Source organism: Bombina bombina, chromosome 5 (genome assembly GCF_027579735.1).
Source record: "Bombina bombina isolate aBomBom1 chromosome 5, aBomBom1.pri, whole genome shotgun sequence".
Classification (NCBI taxonomy): Eukaryota; Metazoa; Chordata; class Amphibia; order Anura; family Bombinatoridae; genus Bombina; species Bombina bombina.
In genome coordinates this window covers 526,808,731-526,832,646 of record NC_069503.1, presented here as the reverse complement: position 1 = coordinate 526,832,646, position 23,916 = coordinate 526,808,731, and the positions used below count along the sequence as shown (strand labels likewise).

General features: G+C 38.0%; 1 protein-coding gene across 1 annotated transcript in view; it reads left to right on the top strand.

Annotated features, from left to right (window-relative positions):
• Positions 1-23,916, top strand: part of ITGA9 (integrin subunit alpha 9) — an 838,607-nt gene that overhangs the window by 71,717 nt on the left and 742,974 nt on the right. The window contains exon 3 of the mRNA XM_053714443.1: positions 5,213-5,319. Within this exon, the coding sequence (XP_053570418.1) occupies positions 5,213-5,319 (107 nt within the window). The remainder of the gene's footprint in view (positions 1-5,212; positions 5,320-23,916) is intronic.

The following is a 23,916-nucleotide window of genomic DNA, read 5'->3' as shown; positions in this document are numbered from 1 at the left end:
AAAAATCCTATTTAAATAAAAAAAAATCAGATTTAAATAAGAAAAATCATATATTTTTTTTTTTAATTATTCGACTAGATTACGAGTTTTGCGTTATGAGCGGTGCGGTGCTAACTTGCACGTTATTGTCACCGCTCACTTCTCTACAGCGCTGGTATTACAGGTTTATAAAAACCCGGCGTTATCAGGCAAAAAGTGAGCGTAGAGCAAAATTGAGCTCCATACCGCACTCCAATACCAACCCTGCTGAAAGCTGCGGTGAGCTGGTTTTACGTGCTCGCGCACGATTTCCCCATAGACATCAATGGGGAGAGCCGGCTGAGAAAAAGTCTAACACCTGCAAAAAAGCAGTGTAAAGCTCAGTAACGCAGCCCCATTGATTCCTATGGGGAAACAAAATTTATGTTTACACCTAACACCCTAACATGAACCCCGAGTCTAAACACCCCTAATCTGCCGCCCCCGACATCACCGCCACCTACATTTATTAACCCCTAATCTGCCGCTCCGGACATCGCCGCCACTATAATAAACATATTAACCCCTAAACCGCTGCACTCCCGCTTCACAAACACTAGTTAAATATTATTAACCCCTAATCTGCCGCCCCTAACATCGCCGCCACCTACCTACATTTATTAACCCCTAATCTGCCGCCCCCAACGTCGCCGCCACTATACTAAATTTATTAACCCCTAAAGTCTAACCCTAACACCCCCTAACTTAAATATAATTAAAATAAATCTAAATAAAACCTACTATCATTACTAGGGTTGCACCGATACCATTTTTTTATGACCGAGTACAAGTACCGATACTTGTTTTCAAATACTCGCCGATACCAATTACTGATACTTTTTATTTTTTTAATGTCATGTGACAGTTTACCAAGCACAATACAGATTATTTAAGATTCCTTCTTTATAATTATAAAGGGCTGTAATTCAAAAGACATTATGAAATAATAAAACAGTTTTATTTGTCACAAAGTTCACTGAACATGTTTATAAATAAAAAATATTACAATAAAATATTAAATTTAAAGGGGTGATGCAAATGGGTTGTAGGGCTGTTATATAACATCAATCTGACATTTGTATGGAGGTTCGACTCTAAGTTGAACAGTCTTTCACTTTCCACACTACTGCTCGAAATCTGTTTATTAACTGCCCAGTACTTCAGGGGTTTGTCTGAACAAGGTACAGTGATCTCTCCTACAATAATACAAATAACAGCAATTTGTATTGGCAGAACAGTAGTAAACAATTTTTAGTTTAGTCTCCACTCCAGTTTAAAATGAAATGGGAACATGCAGTTTGAAAAAACACCACAAGGTAGCATATGGGTAGGGGTTGGAGGTATCGGTTTAAGTATCGGTGCATTTGCACGAGTACAAGTACTCATGCAAATACTTGGTATCGGTACCGATACCGATACTAGTATCGGTATCGGTGCAACCCTAATCATTACCTAAATAATTCCTATTTAAAACTAAATACTTACCTGTAAAATAAACCCTAAGCTAGCTACAATATAAATAATAGTTACATTGTAGCTAGCTTAGGGTTAATTGTTATTTTACAGGCAAGTTTGTATTTATTTTAACTAGGTAGACTAGTTAGTAAATAGTTATTAACTATTTACTAACTACCTAGCTAAAATAAATACAAACTTACCTGTAAAATAAAACCTAACCTTAGTTACACTAACATCTAACCTTACACTACAATTAAATAAATTACATTTATTAAATACAATTACCTAAATTACAAAAAAACAACCCACTAAATAACACAAAATAAAAAAAGAAATTATCAGATATTTAAACTAATTACACCTAATCTAATAGCCCTATCAAAATAAAAAAGCCCCCCCAAAATAAAAAAAACACTAGCCTAAACTAAACTACCAATAGCCCTTAAAAGGGCCTTTTGCGGGAGATTGCCCCAAAGAAATCAGCTCTTTTACCTGTAAAAAAAAATACAAACAACCCCCTAACAGTAAAACCCACCACCCACACAACCAACCCCCCAAATAAAATCCTAGCTAAAAAAAAACTAAGCTCCCCATTGCCCTTTAGCTCTTTTTCAAGTGCCCAAACCCTAATCTAAAAATAAAACCCACCCAATAAACCCTTAAAAAAAAACTAACACTAACCCCAGAAGATCCACTTACAGTTTTGAAGACCAGACATCCATCCTCAACGAAGCCGGGAGAAGTCTTCATCCAAGCGGCTAGAAGTCCTCTACGAAGCCGGGAGAAGTCTTCAACCAAGCCGGCAGAAGTGGTCCTCCAGACGGGCAGAAGTCTTCATCCAGACGGCATCTTCTATCTTCATCCATCCGGCGGGAAGTGGGTCCATCTTCAAGACATCCGGCGCGGAGCATCCTCTTCAATCAAAGTCTTCTTCCAGAATGAAGGTTCCTTTAAGTGACGTCATTCAAGATGGCATCCCTTGAATTCCGATTGGCTGATAGAATTCTATCAGCCAATCGGAATTAAAGGTGAAAAAATCCTATTGGCTGATTGAGCTTCAATCCTATTGGCTGATCCAATCAGCCAATAGGATTGAACTTGCATTCTATTGTCTGTTCCAATCAACCAATAGAATGAGAGCTCAATCCTATTGGCTGATTGGATCAGCCAATAGGATTGAAGCTCAATCCTATTGGCTGATTGCATCAGCAAATAGGATTTTTTCACCTTTAATTCCGATTGGCTGATAGAATTCTATCAGCCAATCGGAATTAAAGGTGAAAAAATCCTATTGGCTGATTGAGCTTCAATCCTATTGGCTGATCCAATCAGCCATAGGATTGAACTTGCATTCTATTGTCTGTTCCAATCAACCAATAGAATGAGAGCTCAATCCTATTGGCTGATTGGATCAGCCAATAGGATTGAAGCTCAATCCTATTGGCTGATTGCATCAGCAAATAGGATTTTTTCACCTTTAATTCCGATTGGCTGATAGAATTCTATCAGCCAATCGGAATTCAAGGTTTTATTTAGATTTATTTTAATTATATTAAAGTTGGTGTTAGGGCTAGATTTAGGGTTAGGTTTAGGGGTTAATATGTTTATTATAGTGGTGGCGATGACCGGAGCGGCAGATTAGGAGTTAATAAATGTAGGTAGGTGGTGGCGATGTTAGGGACGGCAGATTAGGGGTTAATAATATTTAACTAGTGTTTGCGATGCGGGAGTGCGGCGCTTTAGGGGTTAATATGTTTATTATAGTGGCGGCGATGTCGTGAGCGGCAGATTAGGGGTTAATAATTTTATTTTAGTGTTTGCGATGCGGGAGGGCCTCGGTTAAGTGGTTAATAGGTAGTTTATGGGTGTTAGTGTACTTTTTAGCACTTTGTAGCGTAAAACTCATAACTACTGACTATGAATTGCCTTACAAATCTTGCGGTATAGGCTGTACCGCTCACTTTTTGGCCTCCCTGAAAAAGCTTGTAATATCGGCGCTATGGAAGTCCCATTGAAAAAAGACTTTACGCAAATTGCATAAGTTAGTTTGCGTTACAGCCAAAAAAGTGTGCGGTACAGCTTTTTTGACAAGACTCGTAATAGCAGTGGTAGTGAAAAAGCAGCGTTATAACCCATAACGCTGCTTTTTCACTTATAACGCAAAACTCGTAATCTAGCCGATTGATTTTTATCTACCCTGCATGTCATTTAACCAAAGTCTGTAATACGGTGGTTGGCAAACTATTTCTATAAAGGGCAAGATCGTAAATATTTCAGTCTTTGTGGGCCAAGAGGCTGAATCGAGGATATTATGGGCCAGATTACAAGTGGAGTGCTAAATATATTGTGAAAGTGATATTAGCGCTTCACTGTTTAATACCAGTGCACACTAATGTGCATTTATATAACAAGTTGACAGCAATGCGAATGCAAGCTCGCGTCCACATTGCTTGGAAGCATTGCGCTCACGAGAGCTGCTTCCATAGGCTCCAAAGGGAGCCTCATTCTCATGCCGTCAGAAACGGCACAGAACCAAAGCGTAGCAAAGGGGGTAAGTAGCGCAGCGATGGCTGCATATTTTAAATATATGTATATGATTTATATACATATATGTTTACGTTTATATGTGTATATACCCATATTAACACATAAATATATATGTATATAAGCATATATATTTACAGGGAACACACAGTTACCATAAACCGCAATGTATAGGCACTTTTCAGTGAGTTCTTTTTTCACACCCCACACCTGCCGATTTTGGCTGCCAAAAACTGCTAAGAGCAGGGTTGATTTTGGGGGCATTTGGGGCAAATTTATAAAATTAACCAGAGATCTGATCTCTGGTTAATTTAATAAGCTCTAATTGCTACCGCAAGCTCACCATTGCAATAACCAGCCACTTGTAATGACAAGGTTAAATGGTTATTTATTCCGTGCCTGCAAAGGGGGCAAAATTAGCAATACATGAGCCCTCCACTTGTAACCTGACCCTATGTAGGTAGTGGGAAAACAAATTTCCACAAATATTTATTGACAGAATTAAAAATGTTTAACAAAGAATTGAGTTACTCAAAATGGTGCACCCTCATTAACATTTGTTTCGTTTTGTGATGACATTTCCCTTTTTTTAATATTCTGATTTTTCTAATCGGTCATTTGCTTTGCGTAAGGAATATTGTATTTAGTGTGTTGAGCAGCAAGAGTGCCACAAAGATCTCTGTCACAATTACTCACTCTGCTTTAATAGAGTGAAAACAGCCATAGACAATACATAAACAAATAAGTGTGACTGTGTCCAATTAAAACTTTATTTATGGACAATGACATTTTAATTTAATATAATTTCATGTGTAACAAAATATTATTGTTATTTTGATTTTTCCCCCCAAATGTTTAAAAATCTAAAAAATAAATAAAAAATTCTTAACCTGAGGGCATTACAAAACAGTGGATATAATTTGGCCCCTTGACCCCAGTTTGCTTCCCCGCGCTTTAGAACATTCAGACAAAAAAAAAACGGTTAATTCCTATGAAGATTATTATTAGTAAATGATTTTAAATAAATACTTTATATGTCAACACGACTATATTTTTATCAAGATGTACAAGTGGTGAGAATTCTTTTTGATCACGTTTTCACATGTGGGCCATTAACACAAGTTAAGGTCAGCTTTGAACAGAGAATTATCTGAACGTAAAGACATTTTCCAATTTTTTTTTTCTCCCTCAGGACACAGTCGAGGGACTAGTTGTGGAAAGACTTGCAAAGAAAACAGGGACTTTGAGTGGATGGGAGTGAGTCTGGCGAGACAACCCAAAGCTAATGGCTATGTGCTGGTAAGACCAACTTTATTATCTATTCCCTTCATAGTGTTTACCTTTATTGTTTATACTAACTCAAAACAAACAAGCACTAGAGGGCAGCACTATTTCCTGTCATGTGGTGATCCAGATGCCTACCTATGTATCTCTTCAACACAGAATGTCATGGGAACTAAGCAAATTTGATAATAGACGTAAATTGGAAACTTTTTGAAAATTGTATGCTCTGTCTAGGCTGACCATATTGCCGCTTTAAAAAGGGACACATATGAAAAATACATATGTCAGGGCTGTTTAAAGAAATGCTTTGAATAATGTTCTGTTATAAGAACCCTGACATATGTATTTTTCATATGTGTCCCTTTTTAAAGCGGCTGTCTGAATCACAAAATATTTTTTTTTGTGTTTTATATCCCTTTAATGGCTCACCCAATGAGGGACAAAATGCATTCTTCTAATGTGCAGATAATTAGTTAAAAAGCTCCTTTTTGTGTAAAATTAGTAACTGTTTCTATGCAGATATATTTATATTCCTTTTTGCTAGATCAATTTGTTTTTACACAAATGTCTTTCTTTTACTATGTGTTAAATCCATAATTAAATCTGTGTTCCTATATGAGGATACAGCTGTTGAGCCATTTAGGTGCAGGAGTTAAACAAATAGTACAAGAGGGGATTTAAAAATAAATAAATAAGATATTTGTTTTATTTTTTTGGAACCGCTGTAAATTACCATTTTGGAAGCATCAAAGCACAGCAGAAACTGCCACAGACTCAACCAGCAGCACTGGGGGCACTATTAGCGCTGCTGATTGAATCAGCATCAGTTTCCACTCTGGACCAGCAGTACTCTGGGGCTCCCATGTACTGCTTTAGCTATGTGTTTAACCCCTTTGCAGGGGTTAAACACCTAGAACTGGGGTGTTGCTAGTGTTAAAAATGTCATGCTCTAAAGAAGTAGTGGATGTCATTTTTTATCGTAAGTTTGGCTCTTCAAGCTCAACAAGAATTAAAAACCTTAAAAATGCTCCAAATAAATAAGAGCTTACCATTAATGGCTTACTATTTCCTGTTACAAATACAAACACAATAAAAACTAAATAAACAAATTATTTTATTGTACTAACAATAAAAAAAACTCCCTCTTGCCAAAGAAGCAGTAAATAATTATGGGTATTAAATCTACAGCATGATGCAATTAAATGTCAAACTATCAAAAGTCAGAAAATCAAATAATGCAATGTAATTTATGAAGTGGAAATATTTTTTATTTTTTTTAAATTAAAGCTAAAGCTAAGGATTCTGGGTTCAATGTTTCTTGACAGTAAGACATTTGGGCAATGGAGAATTTGAATAAAAATTGTTGAAAAGGTTTATTTGAAATATTCAACAGATACTAACAATTTATTTTAAAGTGTAATAAGTCCCAGAATTGTGTTATCTGTTGTTTGAACCTAAGAAAGTAGGTAACTCAACAAACACATACTAGTCTGTTAAGGGGTTAATGGTGTCAACTCTACCATCTTAGCTCAGATGATCTGGGAATAAATGTGTTTATTTTTTAAAGGGACTGCTGGAGTAGGCTCACGAGCTCGCAGTATTTGTAAAATTATATATATATATATATATATATATATATAGTTCAAGACACATGTCCCTTTAATACAGTTTTAATTGAAAAAAGGTATAAAATGTCTATGAAAACAAATAGTCACAACCATAAAAATGAGAGTGAGGACCAAATTAGTTTCCATAGTTGAAAAATATTCCAGTAGAATAACAATTATAAGAAGTAATACAATTCTATTCATTTTAAATATAGCTATAGAGAAAACCAGTTAAAGGGACATAAAAGTTCAAAAATAAAATGCTCTAATATAATAATGCTCTCTTTAAAAAACACGGTTATATGTCCCTTTAAGGTAACCAGAAGCAGAATATGAGCCCTAAGCACAATATACAGTTGGATTTGGTGCAAGACATTCACTTTGAAGACCCTCAATAAAGTAGTTGTTTCTTCTGTCATCATGTATGGTTCGGGCAGTTATGGTGACCCTACGAGCAATTGAAACAAGGGTGGAATTAAGAGATAATGTAAAATATTTAGTATCGTATTTAAGTCTATTTAATTACTTACCACATTAGTATATTGGCTGATATACTTTGGTAGGCCATGTTTTGATAGTCAAGATAATACTATTGACCAAAGTTTGTAGGACTGAAGAATTATCATAGATTCCCAATGTCTTCAGTTTAACCTGATGCCAGGAAAGAAAGTTATCTATTATTCTGTATAATATTATCTTGCTGTCCTTGCAAACATTGGTATTGTACATCCCTGAGGTAAAACGCGTTTTATGTTTTTAAAGGGACATGAATCCCAAAATATTTCTTTCATGATTCAGATAGAGCATGCAGTTTTAAACAGCTTTCTAATAAACTTCTATTATGAAATTTTCTTTGTCCTTTTGGTATCTTTTGTTGAAAAACAGGCAGATAAGCTCAGGAGCTTGCACGTGTCTGAAGCGCTATATGGCAGCGGTTTTGCAAGAATGTTATCCATATGCAAGAGCACTAGAGGACAGCACTTTTTCCTGCCATATATTGCTCCAGACACCTAAGTATCTCCTCAACAAAGAATGCCATGGGAACAAAGCACTTCACAAATTGGAAACATTTTAAAAATGGTATGTTCTGTCTGAATCACAAAAGAAAATGTTGGGGTTTTATATCCCTTTAAGCGAGTGCCAAAAAAAAAGGAAACAATTAAAGGGACATTTTTTTGCAGTAAAGTTTTGCTTGTGCAAGAGAACTAGATAGCTCAGCTGCACTATTTCCTGCCATGCAGTGCCCCAGATGCATACCTAGGTATCTCTTCAACAAAAATATCATGGGAACAAAGCAAATTTGATAATAGAAGTAAACTGGAAACTTTTTAAAAATGGTACGCTCTGTCTGAATCACAAAATAATTTTTTGGAGTTTTATATCCCTTTAAGGAACTTGCACATTATAACAATGGAAATTTTGAATAATAATATTTAACAGGATTAAATTGGTGAATATATTGCGCACAACTTAAATACATATTTATTTTAAAGATAAGCCATTCCTTTGCCTGCTCTCAGTAGAACTTGTATAATGCTTTGTCTATGTAGCTGTAATATATAGCAAGTGGAACAAGCATGGTAATGGAAGGTCATGGTAAAATTAAGCAGAACAAAGTCTTAGACATGATCGATTTTGTCAGTGTTGTGACATATGCTATGGTAATTATAGATCAAATCAGAAAAAAAAGCCAGAGCAATTTTTCAGCCAGTCTACGTTTTCACTAGAATCTCTGATGAAACCCCCACACTATAGTTCTTAAGCCCTGGTGTGTGATCTTTTTATGAATTGCAGTTTTAAGACACTTTTAACCATTAAAGTCATTTCTTTGGGAAAAAAAGCATTTCAAAGTGATAGTAAATTCTAGCGTTTTTGAAATGCTAAGATTTACCACTGCAACAAATAAAGGGGACTTTCAGTCAGTCATGAAGAATAATAATGGAAGAATGCTATTTTTCCAGTGAGGTGATATTAGGCAATAGCGTGCTAGCCATACGGCATAATGCCAGCTGGGCCACAAGGCTATTGGCTAAGAAGTGGAAATGTTACCTCATTGAAAAAAAATAGCGTTTTGCTGTGGGCGGCCTGAGGCGCTCAACGTGGCATACGCAACAGGCAAATAAAGGGACTTTCAGCATGAAGTATTTTATACGTTGTGACTGAAAGTCCCCTTTATTTGTTGCTCTAGTAAATCATATCATTTCACAAACGCCAGGATTTGCCATCACTTTAATGCATTTCATAACGTACAGATAAGCAGATAAAACCATCCCAGAATTCTCCACAATAGGATACATTTAAAAACATAATGTAATTTCTAGCTATTACTCCTGCGCCTTCTTTCCAACCTCCTATACTAGTATAACTGTTACATTCAAAATAAAAATGAAGCAGTCCAGACACTCATGCTTTATTACAATATAGTTTCACAAAGATAACTTGAGACAATTAATTCAGTACTTTTTTAATATAAGAATTACATTTGAATTATCCAAAAGATATTTTTTTAAGTTTATGCACAAACATGCACTACACATAAGGCAGTTGGCTAGAAAAGCCAGCTGGCTTGATAGGAATTGCACGGGACATTACTGTCAACATTTAAATGGAAATATTACATCTTCAAATAGAAACATATTTGCAATATAAAGGTATTGGCAAAAATGCTTCTAGTAAAAGTTATCACTGTTTAAATGGATACTAAACCCAAAATTTGCTTTCATGATTCAGACAGAGCATGCAATTTTAAGCAACTTTCTTATTTACTCCTATTATCAATTTTTCTTCGTTCTCTTGCTATCTTTATTTAAAAAGCAGGAATGTGATGCATAGGAGCCGTCCCGTTTTTGGTTGAGAACCTGGGTTATGCTTGCTTTATTGGTGGGTAAATGTAAGCCTCCAATAAGCAAGGGCTATCCATGGTGCTAAATCTAAAATGGTCTGGTTGCTTAGATTTACATTCCTGCTTTTAAAATAAAGATAGTAAGAGAACGAAGAAAAATTGATAATAGGATTAAATTAGAAAGTTGATTAAAATGTCATGCCTGATACATACAGGCAGTGGACGAACAGAATCCGCTGCCCGAATGCTGCGAAGGTGGGCGGTCAGTTTCTCAAGTTGATAAGCTTGTCTGCTTGCCTTATAGTACATGTAAGCCTAAGCCTGATTTATTGTTAGTATTTAGAACTCATAATTACAGGTATAAAAACCCTGTATCCAAACTGGTTGGGACTGGAAAAGGTTTGCATTTCAGAATATTTCTGTACCTGTATTTACATTTGTAAAATGAGGCAGCTTGTAGTTGGGGTAGATTTATGAAATGTCAGACGGACATTATTCCCTGTGGCGAACATGTCCGCCCAACGTCGCTAAATGCTGACAGAATATGCTGTTGGCATTTATCATTGCATAAGCATTTCTTGTGAAAAGCTTGTGCAATGCCGCCCCCTGCACATTCTCTAGTAGGGGGTGTCAATCCTCCCGATCGTATCTGATCAGGACCATTGCTGTCTGCCGCCTGAGGGTGGTGGATAAGTTAAGGAGCAGCTTAAATTTTGTTTCCAGCGAGCTTGAAGGCTCGCGCGGAAACAGCTGCATCCGCAACATAATAAATCTACTCCATTGTGTAAACAACAATATAATTGTTGTTGTTTTAAAGGGACACTGTACCCAAAAAAAATTTCTTTCGTGATTCAGATTGAGCATGAAATTTTAAGCAACTTTCTAATTTACTCCTATTATCAAATTTTCTTAATTCTCTCTGTATCTTTATTTGAAATGCAAGAATATAAGTTTAGATGCCGGCCCATTTTTGGTGAACAACCTGGGTTGTCCTTGCTGATTGGTGGATAAATTCATCCACCAATAAAAAAGTGCTGTCCAGAGTACTAAAACCAAAAAAAAGCTTAGATGCCTTCTTTTTCAAATAATGATAGCAAGAGAACGAAGAAAAATTGATAATAGGAGTAAATTAGAAAGTTGCTTAAAATTGCATGCTCTTTCTGAATTACAAAAGAAAAAATTTGGGTACAATGTCCCTTTAAGTAAATATAAACTAGCAATTTAATTTTAGAACACAATAAACAAATCCAAAAACATTAGCATAGACTAGTGTGACTTACTAATAGGAAAAATTGTATTATTTAATCATTTTATTTTTAAGCAAATGTTAATGACAAAGTCTGAATTTCAGAATCATTCTGTACTTTGGAATTCTGGATTTGGGGATTGGTACTCTATAATAATGAATTATGCAAAAAATATAAAGTTAAAGCGTGATTGAAAATTACTCAAAACTGTGACCCTCACAGCACACTAAATCCATGACCATGCACTATGTTAGCCCCAGTCTTGACCTCTGTTATACTTATCCTTGTCTATATCACCCATGCACTTAACCCTATCCTTCACCTTCCACCACACTTAACTTTATCCATGGCCCCCACTGCAGATAACTATGTTGATGATCCTATTCTGCATTTAACCCTCTCTTAACCCACACACTCTTAACCCCATACACAACTGCCCAAACCAATTTTAATCATAACCTCAATTAACATAAACCATACAACCCAGTGCAGTTAACTCTAACATCAGTTAACCTGCACCTACCTGTGCAATTTCCCTTAAAGTGGTGGTAAATCTGAATGTTTAAAAAATGCTAGGATTTACCATTACTAAAAATAAACTGGAGTTTCATTGATCACTTATTAAAGAAAGGTGCTAAACTCACCCAGGATGTGAGCTCGCTAAAGTCATAGCCTCCGGACCCCGCAGCAAAGTGCTCTTCTCTCAATCAGGTGACGTTTCCACCTCTAAACCAATAACCGTGCTAGCATACAGAACACACTGTCAGATGACACACACGGCTATAGGTTTAGAGGTGGAAACGTCACTTCATTGGTAAAGAGTGTTGGGCCGTGGGCGGGTGAAGGCTCTGACTTTAGTGAGGTGCCGTGGCACAGACAGGGTAAGTTCAGCACCTTTTTTTAATGAGTGATCAATGAAAGTCCAGCTTATTTTATAGTGATGGTAAATCCTAGTGTTTTTTAAATGCTTGGATTTAACATCACTTTAACAACAAAAAATGGAACTCCTTATTGACCCTAACACCCCTTAAATTGAATTCCCTACATAAAATAAACTAACTTCATAAAATCATCCCCTACCTAAATTACCCCCATATACCTAAAATGATCCCACTTCTTATCCCCTACTTAAAATTAACCTTATCAATATCACGTAAACTACTACTTAAGTTTAATGCCAACTAAATTTAACCTCAACCTAAAATCAATTAACCTTTAAAAAGAACCCTCAACCTAAATTAAAGGGACAGTATACTGTAAATTAGTTTTTTCCTTAATGTGTTTCCAATGACTTGTTATACCAACAGCAGAGTATAAAATGTATAAGAAATTGCTTCTTTAGGTTTAATTTTATATATGAAATAGCTGGTTTTGTTCTTTGACACCACAATCCACCAAAATGGGCTGAGCTTGCAGGGAAATCAAATATTTTGTTATCACTTTTATTACACACAAATGCTTCTTTATTTCATCTCTATTTGTGTACCAAAGCTCAATACTTAGAGATAACAATTGGAAATTAAAGGACCAGTAAATACAGTAGATTTGCATAATCAACTAATGCAAGATAACAAGACAATGCAATAGCACTTAGTCTGAACTTCAAACGAGTAGTAGATTTCTGACAAATTTTATATTTATTTCTATTTTCACTCCCACAGCATCATTTGACAGCCATCAGCCAATCACAAATGCATATACGTATATTCTGTGAAATCTTGCACATGCTCAATAGGAACTGGTGACTAAAAAATTGTAAATATAAAAAGACTGCATATTTTGTTAATGAAAGTAAATTGGATAGCTTTTTAAAATTGCCTACTTTATCTGAATCACGAAAGTTTAATTTTGACTTGAGTGTCCCTTTAACATTGTATTACTTATCTCAACTACCATCTCACCTACCTGGGGATGTAATTTCTTCTGCTGGCTATTTTTACACTGCTTTTTTATAGTCTATATTTAAGTATAGAACTTTTCAGTATAGGTAGGGTAAATTCAGCTATTTAAAATGCCAATATAATAGTAAATGAGCTATTTGTAAACAATTTAATATACTCTAGCAGGTAAAATGGACCATTGGGAACAAATTAAAGGGGAGAAAAATTTAGGGTAAATTGTTCCTTTAACTCACCTCTAAAAAATGAATCCAACAACTGAAATGTAAGACCTTCTACTATACCTCCCCCTCTAAACCTACCCACACAACCTCGCAGTAGCCCCCAATCCTAAAATCCCTAAATTACATTTAAAGGGACACTGAACCCAATTTTTTTATATCATGATTCAGATAGAGCATGCAATTTTAAGCAACTTTCTAATTTACTCCTATTATCACATTCTTTTCATTCTCTTGGTATCTTTATTTGAAATGCAAGAATGTAAATTTTGATGCCGGCCCATTTTTGGTGAACACACTGTGTTGTTCTTGCTTATTGGTGGGTAAATTCACCTACCAATAAACAAGTGCTTTCCATGGTCCTAAACCAAAAAAATAGCTTAGATGCCTTCTTTTTCAAATAAAGAAAGCAAGAGAATGAAGACAAATTGATAATAGGAGTAAATTAGAAAGTTGTTTAAAATTGCATGCTCTATCTGAATCACAAAAGAAAAAATTTGGGTTCAGTGTCCCTTTAAAGTTTATTTTCAAATTGGGAGAAAAAAAAAACTTTCTTAGCTTTTTTTTTTTTTTTTTTTTTTTTTTTTTAAATATACAGGTTTTTCATTTAGCAAGAACAGGTCCTTTCTCTTAAATGGACAGTCTACTTCTTTTTTTATTGTTTAAAAAGATAGATAACGCCTTTACTACCTATTCCCCAGCTTTGTAGAACCAACATTGTTATATTAATATATTTTATAACTTCTAAACCTCTGCCTTTTTCTGAGCCCCTGCAGGTCGCCTCTTATCCCAGCACTAATTGGCTAAAATGCAAGTCTGTAAAAAGCACTGAGATAAGGGGGCAGTCTGCAGAGGCTTACATACAAGACAATCACAGAGGTAAAAAGTATATTAATGTAACAGTGTTAGTTATGCAAAACTGGGGAATGGGTAATAAGTGGATTATCTATCTTTCTCCTGTTAAGTGTAGTCAGTCCACGGGTCATCATTACTTATGGGATATTAACTCCTCCCCAACAGGAAGTGCAAGAGGATCACCCAAGCAGAGCTGCTATATAGCTCCTCCCCTCTACGTCACACCCAGTCATTCTCTTGCACCCAACTAATAGATAGGATGTGTGAGAGGACTGTGGTGATTAAACTTAGTTTTTTATATCTTCAATCAAAAGTTTGTTATTTTAAACGACACCGGAGTGTGTTGTTTCCTTCTCAGGCAGAATTTGAAGAAGAATCTACCTGAGTTTTTTGTATATGATCTTAGCGGACGTAACTAAGATCCGTTTGCTGTTCTCGGCCATTCTGAGGAGTAAGGTAACTTCAGATCAGGGGACAGCGGGCAGGTTCACCTGCAAAGAGGTATGTTGCAGTATATTATTTTCTAAGGAATGGAATTGACTTTGAAAATACTGCTAATACCGATATAATGTAAGTACAGCCTTAAATGCAGTAGTAGCAACTGGTATCAGGCTGACATGTATATATGTTAACACTTAAGTATTTCTGGGGAATGGCACTTCACTGGGAAAATACTGTATGCATATGACTTTTAGCCTAACTTGCAGTGGGAGCGACTAGCAGCAGGCTTTTTAATGACATTTCATATATTAGATTTTAAACGTTTACTGGCATGTTAAATCGTTTAATTATCTGAGGTACTTGGTGAAAATTGTTTTGGGCTTTATTTTCCACATGGCTGTCGTTGTTTTAAATTAAAACAGTTTACTGAGCTTCCCTCACTGTTGTAGTGTGAGTGGGAGGGGCCTATTTTGGCGCTTTTTCTACGCATCAGAAATTCAGTCACAGTCTGTCTTTTTTTCCCTGCATGATCCAGGACGTCTCCACAGAGCTCAGGGGTCTTCAAAACTAGTTTTGAGGGAGGTAATCACTCACAGCAGACCTGTGAGACTGTGCTTGACTGTGATAAAAACGCTTATATTGTCAATCCGGTTCATTGTTATTCAACTGTGACAGTTTTTGTGTGCTTCTTAAAGGCACAGTAACGTTTTTACATATTGCTTGTAAATTTAGTTGAAAAGTATTTCCAAGCTTGCTAGTCTAATTGCTAGTTTGTTTAAACATGTCTGACACAGAGGAAACTCTTTGTGCAATATGTTCAAAAGCCAAGGTGGAGCCCAATAGAAATTTATGTACTAATTGCATTGATGCTACTTTAAATAAAAGTCAATCTGTACATGTTAAGCAACATTCACCAGACAACGAGGGGGAAGTTATGCCGACTAACTTGCCTCACGTGTCAGTACCTGCATCTCCCGCTCAGGAGGTGCGTGATATTGTAACGCCAAGTACATCAGGGCGGCCATTACAAATCACTTTACAAGACATGGCTAATGTTATGACTGAAGTTTTGTCTAAATTGCCAGAACTTAGAGGTAAACGAGATCACTCTGGGATGAGAACAGAGTATACTGATAATGCTAGGGCCATGTCTGATACTGCGTCACAATATGCAGAGCATGAGGACGGAGAGCTTCATTCTGCGGGTGACGGATCTCATCCAAATAAACTGGATTCAGACATTTCAAATTTTAAATTTAAGCTGGAAAACCTCCGTGTATTGCTAGGGGAGGTGTTAGCAGCTCTGAATGATTGTAACACAGTTGCAATCCCAGAGAAAATGTGTAGGTTGGATAAATATTTTGCGGTACCGACGAGTACTGACGTTTTTCCTATACCTAAGAGACTTACTGAAATTATTACTAAGGAGTGGGACAGACCCGGTGTGCCTTTCTCACCCCCTCCTATATTCAGAAAAATGTTTCCAATAGACGCCACCACACGGGACTTATGGCAAACGGTCCCTAAGGTGGAGGGAGCAGTTTCTACTTTAGCTAAGCGTACCACTATCCCGGTGGAGGATAGCTGTGCTTTTTCAGATCCAATGGATAAAAAGTTAGAGGGTTACCTTAAGAAAATGTTTGTTCAACAAGGTTTTATATTACAACCCCTTGCATGCATTGCGCCTGTCACGGCTGCGGCAGCATTTTGGTTTGAGTCTCTGGAAGACACCCTTGACTCAGCGACATTAGATGAGATTTCACTTAAGCTTAAAACCCTTAAGCTAGCTAATTCATTTATTTCTGATGCCGTAGTACATTTAACTAAACTTACGGCTAAGAATTCCGGATTCGCCATTCAGGCACGCAGAGCGCTGTGGCTAAAATCATGGTCAGCTGATGTAACTTCTAAATTGAAACTACTTAACATACCTTTCAAGGGGCAGACTTTATTCGGGCCCGGTTTGAAAGAAATCATCGCTGATATTACGGGAGGTAAAGGCCATGCCCTGCCTCAAGACAGAGCCAAACCCAGGGCTAGACAGTCTAATTTTCGTGCCTTTCGTAATTTCAAGGCAGGAGCAGCTTCAACTTCCTCTGCTCCAAAACAGGAAGGAGCTGTTGCTCGCTACAGACAAGGCTGGAAACCTAACCAGGCCTGGAACAAGGGCAAGCAGGCCAGAAAGCCTGCTGCTGCCCCTAAGACAGCATGAAGTGAGGGCCCCCGATCCGGTAACGGATCTAGTGGGGGGCAGACTCTCTCTCTTCGCCCAGGCTTGGGCAAGAGATGTCCAGGATCCCTGGGCGTTGGAGATCATATCTCAGGGATATCTTCAGGACTTCAAAGCTTCTCCTCCACAAGGGAGATTTCACCTTTCAAGGTTGTCAACAAACCAGATAAAGAAAGAGGCGTTTCTACGCTGTGTACAAGACCTTTTACTAATGGGAGTGATCCATCCAGTTCCGCGGTCGGAACACGGACAAGGGTTTTACTCAAACCTGTTTGTGGTTCCCAAAAAAGAGGGAACCTTCAGACCAATATTGGATTTAAAGATCCTAAACAAATTCCTAAGAGTTCCATCATTCAAGATGGAAACTATTCGGACAATCTTACCCATGATCCAAAGAGGTCAGTACATGACCACAGTGGATTTAAAGGATGCTTACCTTCACATACCGATTCACAGAGAACATTACCGGTATCTAAGGTTTGCCTTCCTAGACAAACATTACCAGTTTGTAGCTCTTCCCTTCGGGTTGGCTACGGCTCCAATAATCTTTACAAAGGTTCTGGGCTCTCTTCTGGCGGTACTAAGACCGCGAGGAATTTCGGTAGCTCCGTACCTAGACGACATTCTGATACAAGCGTCAAGCTTTCAAACTGCCAAGTCTCATACAGAGTTAGTACTGGCATTTCTGGGTGGAAAGTAAACGAGGAGAAGAGTTCTCTCTTACCACTCACAAGAGTTCCCTTCTTGGGGACTCTTATAGATTCTGTAGAAATGAAAATTTACCTGACAGAGGACAGGTTAACAAAGCTTCTAAATGCTTGCCGTGCCCTTCATTCCATTCAACACCCGTCAGTGGCTCAATGCATGGAGGTAATCGGCTTAATGGTAGCGGCAATGGACATAGTTCCTTTTGCACGCCTGCACCTCAGACCGCTGCAATTGTGCATGCTAAGTCAGTGGAATGGGGATTACTCAGATTTGTCCCCTACGCTGAATCTGGATCAGGAGACCAGAGATTCTCTTCTGTGGTGGCTTTCTCGGCCACATCTGTCCAGGGGGATGCCCTTCAGCAGGCCAGACTGGACAATTGTAACTACAGACGCCAGCCTTCTAGGTTGGGGCGCTGTCTGGAATTCCCTGAAGGCTCAGGGATCATGGACTCAAGAGGAGAGTCTCCTTCCAATAAACATTCTGGAATTGAGAGCAGTTCTCAATGCCCTACTGGCTTGGCCTCAGTTAGCAACTCTGAGGTTTATCAGGTTTCAGTCGGACAACATCACGACTGTGGCTTACATCAACCATCAGGGAGGGACAAGAAGTTCCCTAGCGATGATGGAAGTATCAAAGATAATTCGCTGGGCAGAGTCTCACTCTTGCCACCTGTCAGCGATCCACATCCCAGGAATGGACAACTGGGAGGCGGATTTCCTAAGTCGCCAGACTTTTCATCCGGGGGAGTGGGAACTTCATCCGGAGGTCTTTGCCCAAATATTTCGACGTTGGGGCAAACCAGATATGGATCTCATGGCGTCTCGCCGGAACGCCAAGCTTCCTCGTTACGGGTCCAGGTCCAGGGACCCAGGAGCGGTCCTGATAGATGCCTTGACAGCACCTTGGACCTTCAGGATGGCTTATGTGTTTCCACCCTTCCCGATGCTTCCTCGTTTGATTGCAAGGATCAAACAGGAGAAAGCATCAGTGATTCTAATAGCGCCTGCGTGGCCACGCAGGACCTGGTATGCAGATCTAGTGGACATGTCATCCTGTCCACCTTGGTCTCTGCCTCTGAGACAGGACCTTCTAATTCAGGGTCCTTTCAAACATCAAAACCTAATTTCTCTGAAGCTGACTGCATGGAAATTGAACGCTTAATTTTATCAAAGCGTGGATTTTCAGAGCCAGTAATTGATACCTTAATACAGGCTAGGAAACCTGTTACCAGGAAAATTTACCATAAGATATGGCGTAAATACTTACACTGGTGCGAATCCAAGGGTTACTCATGGAGTAAGGTTAGGATTCCTAGGATATTGTCTTTTCTACAAGAAGTTTTAGAAAAGGGTTTATCTGCTAGTTCGTTAAAGGGACAGATCTCAGCTCTGTCCATCCTTTTACACAAGCGTCTGTCAGAAGTTCCAGACGTTCAGGCTTTTTGTCAGGCTTTGGCCAGGATTAAGCCTGTGTTTAAATCTGTTGCTCCGCCGTGGAGCTTAAACTTAGTTCTTAACGTTTTACAGGGTGTTCCGTTTGAACCCCTTCACTCCATTGATATCAAGCTGTTATCTTGGAAAGTTCTGTTTTTAATGGCTATTTCCTCGGCTCGTAGAGTCTCTGAATTATCAGCCTTACATTGTGATTCTCCGTATCTGATTTTTCATTCAGATAAGGTAGTTCTGCGTACTAAACCTGGGTTCTTACCTAAGGTAGTCACTAACAAGAATATCAATCAAGAGATTGTTGTTCCATCATTGTGTCCTAACCCTTCTTCAAAGAAGGAACGACTTCTGCACAATCTAGATGTAGTCCGTGCCCTGAAATTTTACTTACAGGCAACTAAAGATTTTCGACAAACTTCTTCCCTGTTTGTCGTTTATTCTGGACAGAGGAGAGGTCAAAAAGCATCTGCTACCTCTCTATCCTTTTGGCTTCGTAGCATAATACGTTTAGCCTATGAGACTGCTGGACAGCAACCTCCTGAAAGGATTACAGCTCATTCTACTAGAGCTGTGGCTTCCACTTGGGCCTTTAAGAATGAGGCCTCTGTTGAACAGATTTGCAAGGCTGCAACTTGGTCTTCTCTTCATACTTTTTCCAAATTTTACAAATTTGACACTTTTGCTTCTTCGGAGGCTGTTTTTGGGAGAAAGGTTCTTCAGGCAGTGGTTCCTTCCGTATAGAGATCCTGCCTGTCCCTCCCGTCATCCGTGTACTTAGCTTTGGTATTGGTATCCCATAAGTAATGATGACCCGTGGACTGACTACACTTAACAGGAGAAAACATAATTTATGCTTACCTGATAAATTCCTTTCTCCTGTAGTGTAGTCAGTCCACGGCCCGCCCTGTTTTTTAAGGCAGGTCTAAATTTTTTAATTATACTCCAGTCACCACTGCACCCTATAGTTTCTCCTTTCTCGTTTGGTTCTCGGTCGAATGACTGGGTGTGACGTAGAGGGGAGGAGCTATATAGCAGCTCTGCTTGGGTGATCCTCTTGCACTTCCTGTTGGGGAGGAGTTAATATCCCATAAGTAATGATGACCCGTGGACTGACTACACTACAGGAGAAAGGAATTTATCAGGTAAGCATAAATTATGTTTTTTTAAATAATAAACATTTTCAAGTAGATTGTCCCTTTAAGGTCCTACATAACGTGAAATAGATTCAAACTGTCAAATTCATTTGAGTTGGCACACTTGTTGCCACCCATTCTATTGATTTGTTAATGACATTATCCCATGGACTATTCTGGGCCCTATTTCTAACACAAACAGATGGGGTCTTCTGATGAATGTACTGTATAGTACTAAAAAAACATGCAACGTTTTGTTTTTGGTTCATTTTAGCAGTTTTATTATTTACAGATGATCTTTTTTTTCCGTGTTTTTGCTCCTGACGGAAATAGGGTGTATATTACAAGTTGAAAGTGAATGCATTTGCTTGAGCGCAATCAAGATTTGGGCTCATTGGTTTAGCACAACTTGACATGTCTAAATATGTAATTTGATGACAAAAGAAAGAAGAGATTTCGATGGCACTACTGGTATTGTGTCATTATTCCCAATTGAGATTCCCTGTGTAATATTCACTAGGGAAAGGTATACTAATATATGGGATAGGACAGGGGTGCTGTACATTAAGGAGATTACTTAGAGAGGGGGACCAATCGCAGAAGCGAAAGGAAAAGAATGTACTTTAATAGCACTCCCCAATACTGGACGGAAGGACCACTATATACTAGTAGAGAAAAGCCCCGAGTATTGGCGGATGTTTTAAAACTTAACTTTTAATATAAAATTTTAAAAATACTCAATAAAATTAAAAACACAGTTGTGGACCACAAGACAAACAAATTATGTTACTAGGGTGGAAGACACCAGGAAAGGATTACTTATATGTCTTGGTATAATACTAATAGATACAAATCCTGGGTGTATGTGTGACTTTTTGTGCTTTACCACCCCCTCAGTGATGAGGGTATTAGTGGTGTACTTATTAGGTAATACTCAAGGTACTGTCAGGTGATCTGTAGAATATTTAGACCCCCCTGTTTGACCCAATCATGGGCTTAGGATGCAGCATCCATGTGGTTACACTGGTAGTACTAACAAATAATTACTGATCTCTGAGCCCGTTTGTAATTTAAGCTGGAATAGCTAGTTTTACTAGTGTTGAGCTGAAATAAGACTAGAGGGTTCACAGGTAACTGTCTCAGATAAAAGTCAGAGTTAAAGTTAATCTAATGCTGGTGGTCACCTTGAGAAGCGTGTATTCACTCTCTATTGAATTAACATAAAGTTAAAATATCTGAAAAGAGGTGAGACACGCCACTCACTAATTTGCCAACTGCAAACACACGTCCTGTATGTCAGTTAAATGTAGTGCTTACCACATCCTCTAATTAGAGGTTATACGTGGTGTACTTTTATATTGGGGTCAAATAGTCTGCTAGTACAAAAGTATCAGGGGGCAATCCCCTTGTATATTGGTACTGAGTTCAAAATTACTGCAGAATAGAATCCAAAAAATATATATGCTCACCCAAGATTAAGGATATGATAAAACACTATTCCTGGTTAACTTAATAGTAGAGTGAGTCAATCAATGTATAGGTCAGACAAATAGTAATTTTCCTCTATATCACTTTGTAATAGGGTTGGGCAAATACTGGATATCCACTTAAAAAGAGAAATACAGTACTTAATACTAAAGGCAATTCATAATGCCTGTATTAAATCATATGTAAGAAGATATATAATGTTAGTATGCCCAGCTGAATATTATAAAGAGAACCTAAATAGGTATTATCATAGGACCCCTGTGATTGCCATAGGCCTGTGCTTTATATCTAACAGTCCATTCTAATATCGGGACATAGTAAAAAATCTACTAGAAAGCTAGTATAGTAATTATAGCCACTCTCTAACGAGAGATATTCACTAGTGCTTAATGGTAAGGTACCGCAAATTACTCTATTTTGCCCGTTTGATGGAATGGAATACTATTTGCTAGTAATTGTAATGTTACAGCTCCCACCGGAAAGTGTCAGCTCTAGATCGTAACTAAAGTTATCACTCAATTTAGGTTTGTTAGGCTCTCCGGATCAGTTGGGTAGCACTACCAGCATTCACACATTTTCATCCACTAAAATTCTAAATAACAGTCGTCAAACGCATATCCAAACAACTGCTTTAAAAACAGAGACCGGAGGTCTCAGCGCGCCCTGACATGTTTCGCCAGTTCGGCTTTGTCAAAGGTGGGGCGCCCGCCAATACGCTGAGCTTATATTGGCTGGCTGCAAGGGGAGTGAGGAGACGGAGCCCAGCGATAGGTTCAGCTCTAGCGAATCAGAGACAGAACAACTCGGAGGTGTGGCGGTAATGCTGTAAACCACAAGTTTACGGAGCATGTAGAGAGCAAATGATTGACAGCTAGGATGAACGGATTAAGTCATATGCATTTCCAAATACATGGCCAAAAAATCTGAACTTATACTGCATGATATTGGGGCAGGTAAAGGCCCCTTGAGCAAAAAAGGGGAAGTGCGATGTGAGGATCGGGTGTATTTAGCTTCATCAATATATAATTTGTGATTAAAAAATACCCAGAGTAATTACATTGTTAGTGACACTATGAAGTTAAAAGATTATAGATCGGAGAAGGACAAAAGATCTTATAGTGTTGCTCTCAAGTATGTGATCTAATTGAGTGAGAAATAAGGAAACAATTAAAATAATTCTTTGACAATATAAGTGTGTATAAAGTGAATGTGTCCAAGTGACAAAAACCAAAATGATTGTTATCTAATGTGAGTTTTAAAAAACGAAAAAATTACAAAACAAAAATGTGACTGTGAACTTGAATTAAAAGGACCCAAATAGAGTCCATATAAATAAAAGTGAGGTACCAGGGCATAATTGTGCCTGAGACAAGTTAGAGAATAGACTTTTATTGATAAAAATTGGCCAGAGTTTTAAGATATAATGGTGTTATCCTAAAGTTAGGCACCTTGATAGCTGGAATAGACACAGCAATATAGACATCATATGAGTCTCTTTCACTAAATATACTCTCCAAAAGGATTTTTAAAAGGGGAGTATTGGTTATGAGTAGCCACAGTTCTCCGAGTTAATCACTCAGTTATTTATTTATCGTTAAAAATGTGGATTCATAAGAAGCAATAATAATTATTTTGCTCATTTAACCCCTTGGGCTGAACACAATCTAGGAGGTAAATCCATCTGCATTCAGATCTTAGAAGTGCTGTTTCTAGATTGCCCCCCCTGATTCCTAGGGATAGTTTTTCTATTCCCTGGCATTTTAAATTGCCAGGGTTGGAACGATGCCATTTGAGGAAATGAGATGCTACTGAAGTAATAGATTTGCCATCTTCTAGGTCTTTACTGGCATTTTTTATATTTCTAACATGCTCCTGTAATCTTGTATGGAGCGTCCTGCTCGTCATGCCCACATAGATTTTTGAACAGCTGCAGTACAGAGCATATATACTTCTTCATTTTATGTGTGTGGCCGAATCGGTCTTGAATTGAGTTCGTCTTCCGTATGTACTTGCAAGAGGAGCAAGTTCCTCAAGGAAAAGATCCTGCGCTGATGGCCGTTCTTGTTTTGCCCACCTGGAAGTGGCTTCTGGAGACTTTATCTTTGATGTTGAGGGTTCTTCTATATCCAATTTGGATTCTGTCACCCAGTATTGATTTTAGATCCTGATCTAACATTAGAATGTGCCAGTTTCTGTTCAAGATTTCGCTTACAGCGTGAATCTGAGGATTGTAAGTTAAAATCAGTCTTGTCTGTTCATCTGATTTTTTAGTTTTGTTCCGTAAGAGATCTGTACGTTCAGTATGTACTGCCCTGGATTTAGCTTTTTTAATACATCTTTTACTGTAGCCCCTGTCTTGGAGCCTCGTTTCCAATTTTTTGGCTTGTTGGATAAACAGCTGGTCATCACTGCAGTTTCTTTTAAGGCGTAGGAATTCACCAACTGGTAAAGATTTCGTGGTACTGGGAGCATGGGCGCTGTTTTTGTGCAATAA